The sequence below is a fragment of the Perna viridis genome, chromosome 14 (genome assembly GCF_037379345.1).
Source record: "Perna viridis isolate PV_CMFRI_1.1 ecotype Kerala chromosome 14, ASM3737934v1, whole genome shotgun sequence".
Classification (NCBI taxonomy): domain Eukaryota; kingdom Metazoa; phylum Mollusca; class Bivalvia; order Mytilida; family Mytilidae; genus Perna; species Perna viridis.
Genome location: NC_142458.1, coordinates 6924520 through 6940245, shown reverse-complemented (window position 1 = coordinate 6940245; position 15726 = coordinate 6924520). Strand labels below are relative to the sequence as shown.

General features: G+C 32.7%; 1 protein-coding gene across 2 annotated transcripts; it reads left to right on the top strand.

The window, feature by feature from the left end:
• Positions 1-8087: 8087 nt before the first annotated feature.
• On the top strand, positions 8088-13218 carry LOC148597967 (uncharacterized). 2 transcript variants are annotated; one of them, XM_088560308.1, is made up of 6 exons: positions 8088-8512; positions 9830-9879; positions 10864-10923; positions 11285-11372; positions 11917-12018; positions 13127-13218. In XM_088560308.1, exons 1-6 carry the CDS (start codon positions 8170-8172, stop codon positions 13132-13134), a joined length of 651 nt encoding a protein of 216 aa, XP_088416434.1. In that variant the 5' UTR covers positions 8088-8169; the 3' UTR covers positions 13135-13218. The 2 variants fall into 2 exon arrangements, with proteins under 2 accessions (XP_088416434.1, XP_088416435.1); XM_088560309.1 differs by lacking the exon at positions 8088-8512 and adding an exon at positions 9241-9453.
• Positions 13219-15726: the final 2508 nt, after the last annotated feature.

Here is a 15726-nt window from a genome sequence, read left to right as displayed (position 1 = left end):
ACTATTACCCAAACTTCATGACAAATGTGATGATTTTCCTATTCTGACCAAAATTACTTTCCTATTCTGACCAAAATTTTGTGGTCGATAGATAATGAAAACTCATGACCAAATTATATACGACAAATTCTTCCGGGTACATCAATTTGATGCATAGTTATCAGAGTTTTCTTTTTTGTCTTATAACCAAACAATTGACAGTGAACTTGTTATGCGTCATTTTTTTCATTTTCATATTTGCGCATGAAAGGTCTTCGTTGATATGATTGTAGATTAACTTTATTAACAACCACTTTATATACTATTGTATGGAGTAAGAGACCACTTTTTGTCACGTGACGAGACTTACAAACCCTATACCCAACTTTTAGACCTTCAAGAGTTAAACATCCACCTTGACATTGTTGTTCATTGTCCACTATTTTAAAATTTATACATTGTAATAAGATTGGCGAAAATCTGCAGCTTTCAAATTTTTACCAAATTTTATTTTACGTATTAGAAATATGAAATTCTAAACAAAATAACCAGTCCAAAAACATTATTTTCTTTTGCATGATCGGTGCTCAAGGTGAAAGTGATTAGAAATTCCATATCGGTTAGTAGTCCTAAGTTTGACAGAGATAAGGTTTGTTTAACCTTGACCTGTGATTTCAGGTTTGTAACGAACGGGATCATACGATTAGGTTGTGATAGTTATTTTGTTTTCTTCTTACTGTGGAATCAACAAAAGCTTAGTATCTTTTAGAAACATGTAGTACGATACAATTTCCTTTACATGACTATACACGTGATGAGTATTACCGTTGTACGTTGTTTGTTTATTTCCTTGTGTATTTTCTTCTTTTGTTGCATTTTGAATTGTGAGGTAGCATCTGTTCACATAGAGGTCGATAAAAGTATGCTATACGTGAGGCTTTTAAGAACTTAACAGTAAAAGTATGCTATACGTGAGGCTTTTAAGAACGTAACAGTAAAAGTATGCTATACGTGAGGCTTTTAAGAACTTAACAGTGTAGCTCATATACATGGCTGTCCACTGTTGTCTCTGTTTTTTTTCCTCTCTTGAAAGCCGTCCATATATATAATGTAAAGAGCAAGTTTAATGGAATTCATAATAACTAAAGTTTTTCTTTCATATTTTCTGATGTATCCAATGGAATAAAAATATTAATGTTACAGATGAATTTTATGTTAGTTTCGTATGATTTTTAATATTTTATCAAACATATATAGACAAAAACTTTATTGTTAAATAACTACACAGGCAAAATTGAAAAAAAAAATGTGTGAAATAAATATTCTTACAAGCACACTGAATGAAACTATTAAACTAATTTATTAAGAATAAATAAGTAGATAAAATAGCATTTAGAAAAAAAATGTAAACGACAGAACACACACACCCAAACATGTACTCGAGATTGTGGTTAGTAATTTGATTTTATTGTGTAGAAGAATTTTTAACAAAACAAAAATATGTGATAGATAATATTTGTGATAACCATTTGAAAAAAGAAACAAGAAAACAGTTGATTTTTTAAATGTATTTATGTTTCTAATGTTAATATCTTCACGTATTTATGTCTGTAAAAACACCTCTAGGCGGAGTGATTCGTTATCTGGCCCATGGGCAAACATTACAATTGGAAAGGGAACCACAATGTATTGCAATATTTTCCTCCTTATTTGTAAACCCTTTCCAATAAATTATTTTGCGTTCCGAATCTTTACAAGCAATACCCATTTTTAGATGAGGCTCATTCCGAATGACATTCAGGATTTTTTTTTAAATTGCCTGGTATGCATCTTTCGTTTCGTGAACTATAGACACAGACTTTATTCTTTAATAACTGCACAGGCAAAATTGCAACATATATGAAATGAATATTCTTACAACCACACTGAATGATACGATTAAACTAATTGATTACGGTAAGTCTATGAAGGAACTGTGAAATTCATACTGATAAATAGTAGATTAAATAACACTTTAAAAATTGAATTTTATTAACAACAAATACACACACACACAAAGGAAAAAAAGGGTAACAACAAAATTACCGAACACTCATTCGATTCATTATCAAGTCAAGTATGAAGTAAATCTTGCATAATAGATATTACACCACCGGAGCAGCTGGTACCGCAATGGTCCTGACTTGGTTAGGGCACTTCAAAAGAAATGGTGGGTTAAATCTAGGTTTTACCGCGCGCTAAACCTCCCTCTTTACGGCGTGACTATACCAGTGGTGATCAAAAAACATTTGCATGATATTGTCGTAATCGGTAAATCAGTGGTCACATAAGCACGAAGTACATTTTACAAAAACAATCATCACTCATTGTTTTAGGATGAACCGAGTATTTTTCAATCAAGGACTGATATCTAAAAAATAATTTCGTAAGAGACCTTTTAAGACGCATTTCCTCATACCCTTGATTCAGGAGTCTGTAACGCAGATATTTATGGCGTTCAAGGAAATCAGAGTAGTCGGTACTTGCTCTAGCGTAGCGAATCAATTATGAAATATTAACACCATATGCTGAAGATGAAGGGTATTGCTGCGCAGGTAAGGAAAATTTATGGCATTAAAATTAAAGTCGTCTCTTTGATCATAAATCTTACTGCTGAGATGACCACATTGTCAAATTCGAGATGTAGGTCCAAAACGATGTTCCTGTAGTCTCCTTTATCTCCAGCTCTGGTGGATATATTGACGGTAACCATTTACCAAAAGAAGGCTTGTTGATGGACAATACATCATCAATTTATCTGCATGTTAAGTTGAAGGGTTTAGCATATTTCAAATTTTTATTCCTTACGAGGTACCGACGAAATTCAGTCTCGTATTACAATAACCTTGCTGTCCATTCTTCACTGCGAATAATATCTTTGTGAGGTGAATTGACACCTCCTTTGTGGAGCAAGATAAAGATTCTGCGATATACGTTTTTTGTATGGATTCTTATGAAGTTTGGGAATCCAATACAAGTAAGTTAAGTCCTCACATTTTGTTTCGATGTTGAGAGAAGGCATGAAGGACTTGTGGTTGTTTAGTATTTCATCTTTATCAAAAATAGTACGTTTGTATGTGGCATTACCTTGGATGTTACTATCTATGCCCAATTCCTTAATAAGACAATAGCGGTAATGCGTTTTGCAAACAGTGTTGTTTGAATCTTTATCCACACTGACGATAAGGACGATATAGTGAGAAAGGCATTAAAGTGGCTCATGATCGTTGAATACGGACTTAGGTCATTTATTTACTCATTTCTGGAGATTGTCAATACGATTCCGTACCAACGATCGGGTGGCACGTATCCAATCTGACTCGATTTATGGTTTTTGGTCCTTTTTTATCTTTATCCATGATCTGGCATAATCTTCCACAGCATCCATTATGGTTTTCAAATTAAGTTTCCAATTGAGACGCTGTGTTTCTCTGACGTACCTTACGTAGGAGTTCATTCTCAATGATATTCTAATATTCGGTGATGATATGACCAGAAGGACTGTAATTAAAGAGAGAAGAAACACAGTCACATGTCGGAAAGGATTTTCAGTATTCCTAAATCATTAGATTCTGCAATGTCTTTTTATGGTTGAAAATTTTACTACTTATTGTCTTACTGTAACTGTAAGAGACAATATGAACAGATTGATTTTTTAAATATGGTGGAATTTTGGAAACTACCTCTTTAAGATGAAGAATATTGCTGATGTTAATAACATCTATTCCCTTGGGGAAAGTGGAATATGTATGAATTTACGATTCTCATCGTGAAGAGATTCAGATCGAACAGGTCTAAAAAGACGGAATTTGGCCACGTCAGATATAATGCTGGACAATATGTATTTTATCGAAAAGGGGTCGACACATCCTTCCTCGAGTCTGAAATCAAAGATCCTTTAAAAGGTGACTGGTAGTGAAAAAAAATCGTTCTAATGTAATGAACGCCTAAAGGTTGTTTTAACTAGACAAAAGATTATTATATCTGTCTGAAAGTCAATATGATGTAACAAGAGTGGGTGAATCTTTTTCCTTAGGCTTCCTTCGTCTTTGGCCATGGTTACGTTTACTTCTAGGATAAGTGTTAAAAATTACGTCATTACATTGATTTTACCGTTACCTGGACTAGATAAATTCCCGATACCTTTTATATTATCGTTACAACCGTAAGTCACTGCAGTACCTAACTATTTAATCCAAAACAAATCCCTATCGGTGTGGTAGGGTCTACTTAGTTTAGGATTGTTAGTGTGATGGTAAATTGTCTCGATGACACGAAACATCATGTTTAAACATTGGTCATGACTTTGCTGATCAAAATGATTGTAAAGAGCCCGATATTCAGGGTTCTTAGCATCGTAACTATGAGTATTCATACGGTTTCGCAAAGTTTGTTCTGTTTAATACCGTAAATGACATTTCCAAAGGTTCAAAAGAATTTGGAAAATAGGTTTCGCTAGTTGGATTACTGGTAACTCAACGTCATGCTTAGTAATTTGGATTGTTTGTGGAGAGGAATTTTTAAAAATGACAGAACTAAAATATGCAATAAATAAAGTTGGGGATAACGACATAAATTTGAAGAAAAAATACACAAAGAAAAACAGATGATGTGTTAATCCCTTTTTAAATTTATAAACATAGTCACATATAAATAGACCTTCGTCGAGTAGTCTTTGTGCATGTTTAATTTATACGTCTTTGAGAAATCTTTTAATCCAATCATTACCGCGCGAAAAACAACCTTGCACTTACAACAATATGGTGTATTAATAAAAACAAACTATTGATAATGTTGGAATTCTCGGTGGAGTTAAAAGAAGGGAACTCCCATTTTTGGACCCAAACATTCGGAAATTGGCTTGATATGAAATCCACGCGATCAATGTTATATCTTTTGTTACTGAAACCTATCATGATTGTTTACATGTGACTTAGACACGAACGATATAAAATAAGGAGATAAAATAACTATATTTGAATGAAACTATAGTCTGTTTAAAAATTATACTTTAGTTCGGCCTATTTACAATGGGGTTCCAAGAAGGCAATATATGAAAAAAAAATGCATGTTCCAAGATTTAGTGGATAAAACGCTGCAACTACGTAGAAAAAGAACGAATATTGTGAAACGCAACAAATGCACAAGAGTATAACCGACATTCAAAATAGTAAAACTTTCAGAGATCACCAATAAACGGTCTTTCTTTAATAAGTAAGTTCTGGATAGGGAAAAGTTTTGTCCGGTTTATTGCGTTCTGATATTATGGTTTAAATTCCATTTTTTACAGTTTATTTATTACCGATTTTGTATTTATCCTCAAAATCAATTCCTGTCTACAGTCATTATTCATCGCCATTGGCTACATTTCTTTCATCATACATTTCTAAGCATGTCAGAACTGTACAAAAATATTTAACATAATAAAATCGCTCCTCTGTATGGAATGAAAATCATGTTTAAATCTTTTATTTCAAGTAACTCGATTTTTTACAAGAATAAGTCTATATGAAATACAAAAACTGAATACAGCAGAATTTGACTTTTTGTTGAATTATTGTCATTGTTACCATTTTATTTTACATTTTACATTACGGTCAAATGAATACTTTACGATATGTCTAAGATTCTATTGACATGGAAACCAATCATGCATAAATTATATATTTGCACTTCGGAGATTTTTAAAAGGCACATCATAACAATGCAACCAGTTCTAATGAGGATACAATATTTCACGGTCAATAAAATGCATGTTTTGTAAAAAGCAGACAGAATAGGAAATACATCTGAAAATGTTTATAAAACTACACTAATCTGAAAACGTAACTATTTAAAGTCGAATTCTCCGAATATGATACCTGCACCACTGCAGATGTTTATAAATAAAATAGTTGCGGTTTTTAATAGAGTTCTCTTCCCCTAAAATGTTTATTGGCAGTGCATTTTTGAATTTTGACCAAAATGATAAGGGATATCTTGTCGTGATTCTATTATCATAATAGTACACATTTCCAAATTACACTGTCATGTGTGTTCATACCATATCTCACCCACTGATCGATTATGACAGAGAGCCTCTCTTCAAAGATTATACAAATTGTCAAAAATGGCGTCCAAACAATTAGTTCATTTTCATTGAAGAAACCGTGTTCGTGTTGAAGCATATGATATAAAATAAAAAATTCAACCACAATTCTTTTAAAATAAAGTTACAAATTAGCAGCTTTAATTTTGTCTTATTGTGTAGAGACATGTTAAACAATAAAAAATAATACATGAACCAATGGTAGTGTAAATTTGACTAAAATGTCATTTATATATATATATATATATATATATATATATATATATATATATATATATATATATATATATATATATATATATATATATATACGTCAATAAAATCATTTTCGAAACATTGTTAGATAAGTGTTACCTATATGAGTTTATTTTGTGTTACACCTAAAATGGACTCTAATGAAGTCATATTAGATACAATTTTTGGGTACTATCGTTACGGTTCTGAAAATGATAATCATATTGCATTTAACCTTTGACCTTAAAAGCACTGAGAGCCTGGCTTCAGTCTGACAAAAAATTGAAATTAAGATGGGTCGGTCTATTAACGGGACGAGAGAAAAACAGGACGGACATTTTTCGATACATTTTTTGCTATAACTTTAGTTGTACTCAATGGAATTCAAAAATTTGAATTGATATGCAAAGAAGAATAAAAGTGCTTTTAACTGATTTAAGATTTTTCGGAAAATGTAAAAATATAAAGCGAAAATCCTGACAGGACGGACTGTTTTTGACAAGAAAATGGCGATAAAAAGAGGGATATGTCGTTGAATAAAATTCATTATTTATAAAATGTGTCACCTCTATCAAGCAAAGTTTATTTATTCTTAACACTCACAGCCATAGACACATTTTGATATAAAAATTATTTCATTTTGAGTCAGATAAAGTGGAAAAAATTTGACAAGACGGACTTAGTCTGTTCCGTGAAATGTGTTGTTTTTCACGGGGTACGGTCACAAAACACTAAATACTTGATAATTACTTCATGTATGTCAAAAGTACTTAAAATATTCTTAACGCTTAAACTTTTTGCTATATTTTGATATATATTTTGTTGAAATATCATTAGAACTAAATTCAACATCTTGACAGGACGAACTTTTTGCAACCGGAAGTTTTCATTTTCTTATTGGATGTGGGAAGAAATAAAGCATTTTTTTTCTAAACTATAAATGTCTGTCAAAAAATATTTACTCATTCTTAAAGCCTATAATAAATGGTATATTTTGATATTAAAATATTTTATTGTGGAGTTAGTTAAAGGGGGGAAATCTTGACAGGGCGGGCTCTTTGTGTTACGAATAAAAGTTTTAAATAGGTCAATGAGTGCCAACACTACATCAGTTTTCATAGACCCAGATGTAGCAAAACATTGTGTACTATACATGGCAAATATGTTGTCGTACCAGCAGACAAAGCCCAAAACAACATTGTTTTGTCTGCAAACCGCTTTACATCCAATGGTTATCAGAGGTTGACGTAGAAAATAATAGCAGTGATAAGACCTATACTGCTACCACACTCTCCAAAGAAGAGATTGTGGAAAACCATAAATCTGTGCTATCATCTCTTGGTCTCTCTACCAAGGACAATGGTTGTGATTTAACGTCTATGTACTGGATTCCTAAACTCCAAAAACATCCATACAAACAACGTTTCATAGATGAATCTGCACAATGCACCACCAAACCTCTTTCAAAACTTTTAACTTCTATACTCACAACTATTAAAGATGGTCGGCAGACCTACCACAAAACTTGTTACTCCTGTAGTGGTATTAATTCAATTTGAATCCTGGAAAATTCGAAAGACCTTTTGGAGACAATCAATTCAAGACTATTATCTGAATAAAATAGCATTAAAACCTATGATTTTTTAACACTGTATATTTCTGTTCCTCATACTCAGGTTAAAACCCCGACTTAAAAAACATTATACATCGTTGTTTTTCCAAAAAAGATAGTACATATAGCTACAAATATATAGTTCTTGGTAAAAATTCCTCATACTTTGTAAGAATAATTCCAAATCATCTTCCAAATATACGAAGATGTTTACAAAATGCTGGAATTTTTAATCGACAACATATTTGTCCAGTGTGTTAGACGTGTTTTTCAACAAACGGTCGGCATTTCAATGGGAACAAATTGTGCTCCTTTACTTGCTGACCCATTCCTTCACTTTTATGAGGATGATTTTATAGCTGATCTGATCCGAAATAAAGGATATCGTTTGGTTAGATCATTTAATTTCAGCTTCCACTGTATAGATGACATATTATCTTTAAACAATCCTAATTTCGGGGATTTGATACATTGCATCAACCCCAAAGAATTGGAGATAAAGGATACTACAGACACTGTGAAGTCAGCCTCGTATCTTGACCTACACAGAGAAATCGATGGTAAAGGAAAACTATTGACCAAACTTTACGACAAACGTGATGAATTTTCATTCAAAATTTTCAACTTCCCTTTCATCTGTGGCAACATCCATACAGCACCTGCGTATAGAGTGTTCATATCACAACTCATACGTTATGACAGAGCTTGCTGAAACTATGCAGACTTTTTGTATCGCGCTAGAACTCTAACAAATAGGCTTCTGGAACAGGGTTATGTTGTTACAAGATTGAAGTCATCACTTCAGAAGTTTTATGGTGGCCATCATGAACTCGTGGGTCGTTATGGTGTATTCATCTGCACCATGAAAACTGGTTTATTCAACAGGTCATAGTTTGCCTTTCCTCGTTTGTCTATCCCGGACTTGACTTTTTATGAACAACTCAGCGGATGTTTCTAGAAAAGCAGAGGACGCTTACCCATTCTATCGCCAATTCAGCTTGTATCAGGAGATCATAGTTAGTCTGGATAGAAATAAATAGAAAATCCACATGACCTGACTTGTAACATTACTTAACTCTAAATACAATTATTTAATAGATGTCTGAAGAGACCAAGACCTACAAAAAATCACACCAAAGTTCACACATCACAACCCTATCATTTCAAGCATGTAATTCGTGTAAAATGTATTTACTATTTAACCTAACAAACTGCTAATTTTGTAAGAATCATATACAATGTATTTCTACTAAATGCAAAGCCTTGTGTTTTCGTCTAATCTTAACTACCTAACTAAACCAAGATAGAAGCGTTGAAAGTACATGATTGAATCGTACGAACTGTATGATTATTTAACCTGTCCGATGGAACAGACTTTTGGTCATGAAAAGTCATGTATAAAAGCAAGGTTGTGACACCTCTTGTTGTTACTCTCTAAAGAACATTCATTCAAACAAAATGGTCAATCTGAGCCTTGCCTTGGTTGTAGTTGTTGCATTGGGTAAGAATGTATTAAACTTTAATTACAGCAAACTTTTACTATATTATATTAATGTAAACTTTAAACTATTACACTCCATCCAGCGAGTGAGAGTTATATTGAAATCACATTGTCCCACCGTCTGTCCGTCCGAATTCCGACGCAATTATCTCGGCTCCCAATTGATGGATTGAGTTTAAATTTGGTGTGTGGTTTTATATAGACAGATCATTTTCTACCTTTTGTTTATAGTTCTTCTTTCTGCAGGGGACATTGCCTCGTAGTATAGCGGAAATGACCAGATTGCTAAGATTAAATTTTAATGATAGCACAACAAACTGAAATCTGATTTCATAATAAATATGAAATTAATTCATTTTACGATATTTTTCAATAGGGTATGCCAATGGTCTGACTTGTTTCGGAACGACATGTACAGATGGCCAGGTTTGTTGACGTGTTATTGTCATTTCTTAAATTGAGGTGCCATCTTCGTACGGTCTGAAATATTTTTTCAAAGTTCCACCTGCAAATACTTTATACAAAGATTTTGCTTAACTCTTACTGTCTAGATGATATTCATGACATAATGTAATTTTCCCCATTACGTTTTCCTTAAGATAACGTCAATTCTATTACTTGTTTTCGAAATGGAATGTCATTAGCACGCTTGCTCGTTCGTTCCCGGTCTTATTATATTGTAACTTTGATTACAAAGTAAACTGTTTTACTCTCTTACTGATATACTGATATAATTTAATTTATGATGTAACACACTTTCTGATTGGATAAAACTTCATCTCATACACCAAAATTGTGTAATGTGAATGTGACGTCATCAATCTTATTTACAGATTTGCTTCTTAAATTTTGATACTAAAATTAAATTTTATGGAATGACTGTAATATTATTTTTACCGGTCAATTTGAAATAAGCTCAATGCCCGTGGTGCACATTTGAAAATAACGAGCTACGCAGGTAATTTAGTGTGGACCACGTGTTTGAGGTTATTTTCTCCTAGACCCATAAAAAATTAATAGTCATTCTTTAAATAATATTAACATAGAGAACTTACATGAAATATCTTATTGAAAATTCTAAGCATAGGTGTTTTTCAGTGTCTTGGTGAGTGCATGAAGAAAACTAATATGAGACAGGTGCAACCTATAAGAGGGCGAAGTTTAAAATGCCTTATTCATATGTATGTCACTTAATTTTGGTGTCGTCTGAAATCCTAGTAGACTAGGGACCTCTTGTCGGAAATTGACAATATTGATAATACGCGAAAACAAGAATTGAAGTCGGCATCTTTTCATTGGATAAAAACTATATAGGAATAATAAGAATGGATAGGGTGAATATGTCAAAGATACCAAAACCCCACCGGGTCGAATAAAAGTCAGCCCAAAGACTATTTTCATTCATTTTAGTATTGTGAAGTAATGCTCCACTCAAATTCAGGACGATGCTATACACACCACGGACATGGGGTAAGTTGAGTTGTTCTATGAAACAGATGAATCGTCATACATTTTTTCAAGAAACGAATCTTCTGTGTTACCAAGTTTGATAACCAAGTTACTGAAACGACAAAATATTTACACAAACCTACTTAAATTTTAATAACGAAGTTTTATTCCCCTAAATTAAATTTCAAACTGTTAAAATTATTTTTCAATGACTGTTGTTTCCTTGATTCCATGGTTAATTGGTTTGATTCCATTATTACGTCATCAAAATAAGTTTTTACTGATAAATACTTTCATTTTTTTCTCTATCCTCTATCTGGCCGCTTTATTCAAAATACAGACACAATAATATCTACCAAAATAAACTTAATTGCAATTCCAGCACCACGAAGACCACCAGGCCTGTTTAGGAGCACATCACCCAGGTGACCACTGCTTCTGTAAAGACCAGGCTTGTATTGATCAAATGAGTGAGTTTGTTCTGCATAAAAGAAGGAATGAAATATCATTTTCAACGAACGTTTACGTGTATAAATCTTACACCATTGTTTAAAAAATCATTATTAACTTTATGAAGTATTGGGTATTTTCAAAAGCGGAATGTTTTGTATTGCCAATTTTCAGGTTTTCACCTCCTTATAAATGATGTACAACCGACAAATCTATTTGAATACAAGGCAACTTATACATATTTTTAGCGCCTAACAAAAACTCATGACATAACGGTACGCACGATTTGTCTGCAATTCAATTGGTACTTATATATTTTTATCAATCATCCTGCGAGTGTTTCTCGCCATATTTAAAAGACTTTGTACTTCACTCTGTAATAAACCCTACCTTTGTATGCAAATTAGTACTGGGCAATGTTACAACTTCGCGGATATCAAATGAATAGTGTTTATGCCTTGTATTTTTTTCAGAGGATATGGAATGTTTATCAGTAATGTCAAAGGTACTCTATCATGTAACGAAACCTACTTTTTCACATTTTATTTCATCTTTGTATTACAGTGATGGGTATGACAACCATGGCACCACAAGAAACAACATCAACATCAGGAGCAAACATGAACTCAACAGACATGGATATGTCAACTATGCCAATGACAACAGGTTTGTTGTTTGTGGTCTTGCATAGTTTAGATCGGCGTTTTAGTACGTTTTTTTGCAGTGGAAGGTTTATGTTATAGATTTATATTTATTGATGTTTTACGTAACAAACTATCGTTTGCCGTTTTGTTTTACCTTCAAGTATTTCGAAACTAAGAAGATTTCCGTAGAATATCTAGGCAGTGGTCGGAACATAAACACTTTTTCTGATATATTTTCATCCATCAGAGCTCATAAATTCTAGTGTTTTTCTAGTACAAATGGTGGTTTTTAGTTAACTGAAATAAATTCCATAGAAAACAATATAATCACTCAAATGAAAATAAAAAAAAAAAACACGTGATCTGTTCATAATTTTGTTGATTTGTTTTGGAACTTGAACATATGTTTTAGTGATCCAATTTTGATTAATTAAAAATGAATGTTCACTCTGAAATCATAATGAGTCAATTGAAATAACAATAGAGGAATAAAATTTATTCCGTGCTCCCAATATCATAGGTTCTGCCTGGTTTCTACATTGGCAGACTCTTACAAATTTATCGCAAACGTACATTTTACCAGAACACTTCAATATGGCTAATGTAAAGTTTTTAACACTTACTATTGTGATATTTCATTTTTTGTTTGTACTTCAATATGAAAAGGTATTTTATCATTACCTATAAATGCTTTCTAAGTTTTGTATGGTATTGGTTGCAAACAATCAAAAATTTTCATTTCAATGTGATATGTATAATCAATTGGTGTATTTTTTCAGTTAAATGCAATATTTTGGTCATTTAATTGATATAATCTTTCGTTTGAATGTAATATGTTCATATATACATTATAACTGGAATTATTTTACGGCAAACTATTTTTTGCATTTTTTGCGGATAGAAAGATATCGAAAAATCGAAATAGTAAAAAGTAGTTTTAATTAAAAGTTCCTTCAGTGGCACTTACTTAACGAAGAAACTGCAGTAGATCGCAGTAAATTTTGTTTTGAGATACACATTTTGAACACAAAACCGCAGCAATGTCGTTCCAGTTATACGGTATAAACTCGTTTAGCAAGAATAACTAGTATTGCAATACGGAATTTACATATCATGTTTTTCTTTTTTAGTTATCTAATGTAAAGATGAGTTTGCCACACAAAATAGGAGTAACATGTTTGTGTGTGGAACTGTGATACAAATAAACTACTAGAATGTTCAGTTAAATCGTTTCATAGTATCTGTCCTTAAGGAGGTTGATCTAGGGACATAAATTTTGAAATCAGTGATATGTTTGTATTATATTCAAAATCACCAAAGCCTATCAAGCTTCCGATAATTTGTAAGAGTTGTGGCCCTTACCTTATGTCTACATCCCAAAGTATACAATTTTTGTTCGGGCAAATTTCATTTAATCTTTGACATAAATATCAAAAACGAAATTCTCACACCATTATTGAATTGAAATAAATCCCTGCGCATGTTAGAAAAAATTGCTTTTTGACATACATTGTGTAGTTATCTATACCTGAGTTATCATTTCATGATGTATATCAATCAAATTATAACTTAATATGAGTTAAGCACAGCCTAAAACCGAGCATCGCTTTTATAATTTTTTCTTATATATATATTAAATCAGTGAGAAAAAAGGGACGATAGCTGAAAGAGGCGATTATCTCGGCTACAAATAAATGCATTTATTTCAAATGTGGTGTGTAGTTTTATATAGATAAGGCATTCGTTGTAAGCCATTTTCGGTGCTGGCTGATCTCAACTTTGATATCGTGGGATTTTGGCATTTTTCATTTAATTGTTTGATAGAGAAAAAATTCAGTTGTCAGTCTTTGTACAAATCAGGCAGTTGGTGAAACATGGTATGAAAAAAGCACCATTTGAAAGCTTAATTTGACTATTTCACCATCAGAATCCAGGAAAAAAGATTTCCCATATCATTTTCTAAAATTGAGTTATTATTTTATTGAAAGTCACTGAATTCAAGGACAAATGAGACATGCATATTAAAATGGCGATTGGTTAAATAGGAAGGCGGTTGAGACAAGAACAATATTTATTCTATATGGAAAATAATGTTTTCTTGTGCACCTTGCAACAAAAACCAAACAAACAAGCAAACAAACAATGCTGTATGACTCGAGTCTCGTGCTGTGAGACTCGAATGAAACGAAAAGACGAATCATTAGGTTTTAGCCACAATAACACATAAAGAAATGCTTTAAAATAAGCAAGTTCTTTATTTTTGATAAGTGTGGGTTCCTATTTCTTTCGTGAGTTAACAACACAACATTGTGTTTGTCTGCAAAACGTTTAACATTATATGTTATTATCAGAGGTAAACGTAGAAAATAATAACAGTGATACTGCTACCACACTCTCCAAAGAAGAGATTGCGGAAAACCATAAATCTGTGCTATCCTCTTTTGGTCTCTCTACCAAGGACAACGATTGTGATTTACCGTCTATGTACAGGATTCCTAAACTCCACAAGAATCCATACAAACAACGTTTCATAGCTGGATCTGCAAAATGTACTACCAAACCTCTTTCAAAACCTTTAACTTCTATACTCACAAATGTCAAAGAGTGTCTGCAGTCTCAACACAACACTTGTTACTCCCGTAGTGGTATTAATTCAATTTGGATCCTGAAAAATTCGAAAGATCTTTTGGAGACAATCAGTTCAAGACTATTATCTGAATAAAATAGCATTAAAACCTATGATTTTTGACACTGTATACTTCTATTCCTCATACTCAGTTAAAATCCCGACTTTAGAACATTATACATCGTTGTTTTTCAAAAAGAAAAAAAAGATGGTACACATAGATACACATATATAGTTAGAGATAGAAATTTCTCATACTTTGTAAGAAATAATTCCAAATCATCTTCAAAATATACATTGGAAGTTGTTTATAAAATGCTGGATTTTTTAATCGACAACATATTTGTCCAGTGTGGTGGACGTGTTTTTCAGCAAACGGAACAAATTGTGCTCCTTTACTTGATCACCTATTCCTTCACTCTTGTGAGGCTGACTTTATAGCTGATCTGATCCGAAAGAACGAATATTGTTTGGCTAGATCCTTTAATCTCAGTTTCCGCTATATCTATGACTTATTATTTTTAAACAATCCTAATTTCGGGGATTTGATACATCGCATCTATCCAAAAGAATTTGAGATAAAGGATACTATAGACACTGTGAAGTCATGCTCATATCTTGACCTACATTTAGACATCGGTGGTAAAGGAAAACTATTAACCAAACTTTACGACAAACGTGATGACTCTTCATTCAGAATTGTCAACTTTCCTTTCATCTGCGGCAACATCCCTACAGCACCTGCGTATGGAGTGTTCATATTACTACTCATACATTATGACAGAGCTTGCCGAAACTACACAGACTTTTTGTATCGCGCTAGAACTCTAACAAAAAGGCTTCTGGAACAGGGTTATTTTGCTACAAGATTGAAGTCATCACTACAGAAGTTTTATGGTCGTCATCATGAAGTCGTGGATCTTTATAGTGTATCCATCTGCACCATGAAAACTGATTTATCCAACGGGTCATTGTTTTCCTTTCCTCGTTTGTTTACCCCGCACTTGACTTTTTATGAACAACTCGGCAAATATTTCTAGAAAAGCAGAGGGCGCTTACCCTACCGGTGCACTTGGTCCATGTTCCCAGTTTTTAGTGGATTGC

Bases quoted from the DNA above. Each gene is read 5' to 3' on its own strand.
- LOC148597967 (XM_088560308.1), top strand. From the start codon at position 8,170: ATGCTGGAATTTTTAATCGACAACATATTTGTCCAGTGTGTTAGACGT. The intron at 9,880-10,863 runs GTTTGTTGACGT...CATTCATTTTAG, and splicing joins CGACATGTACAGATGGCCAG to TATTGTGAAGTAATGCTCCA. The intron at 10,924-11,284 runs GTAAGTTGAGTT...TTGCAATTCCAG, and splicing joins ATACACACCACGGACATGGG to CACCACGAAGACCACCAGGC.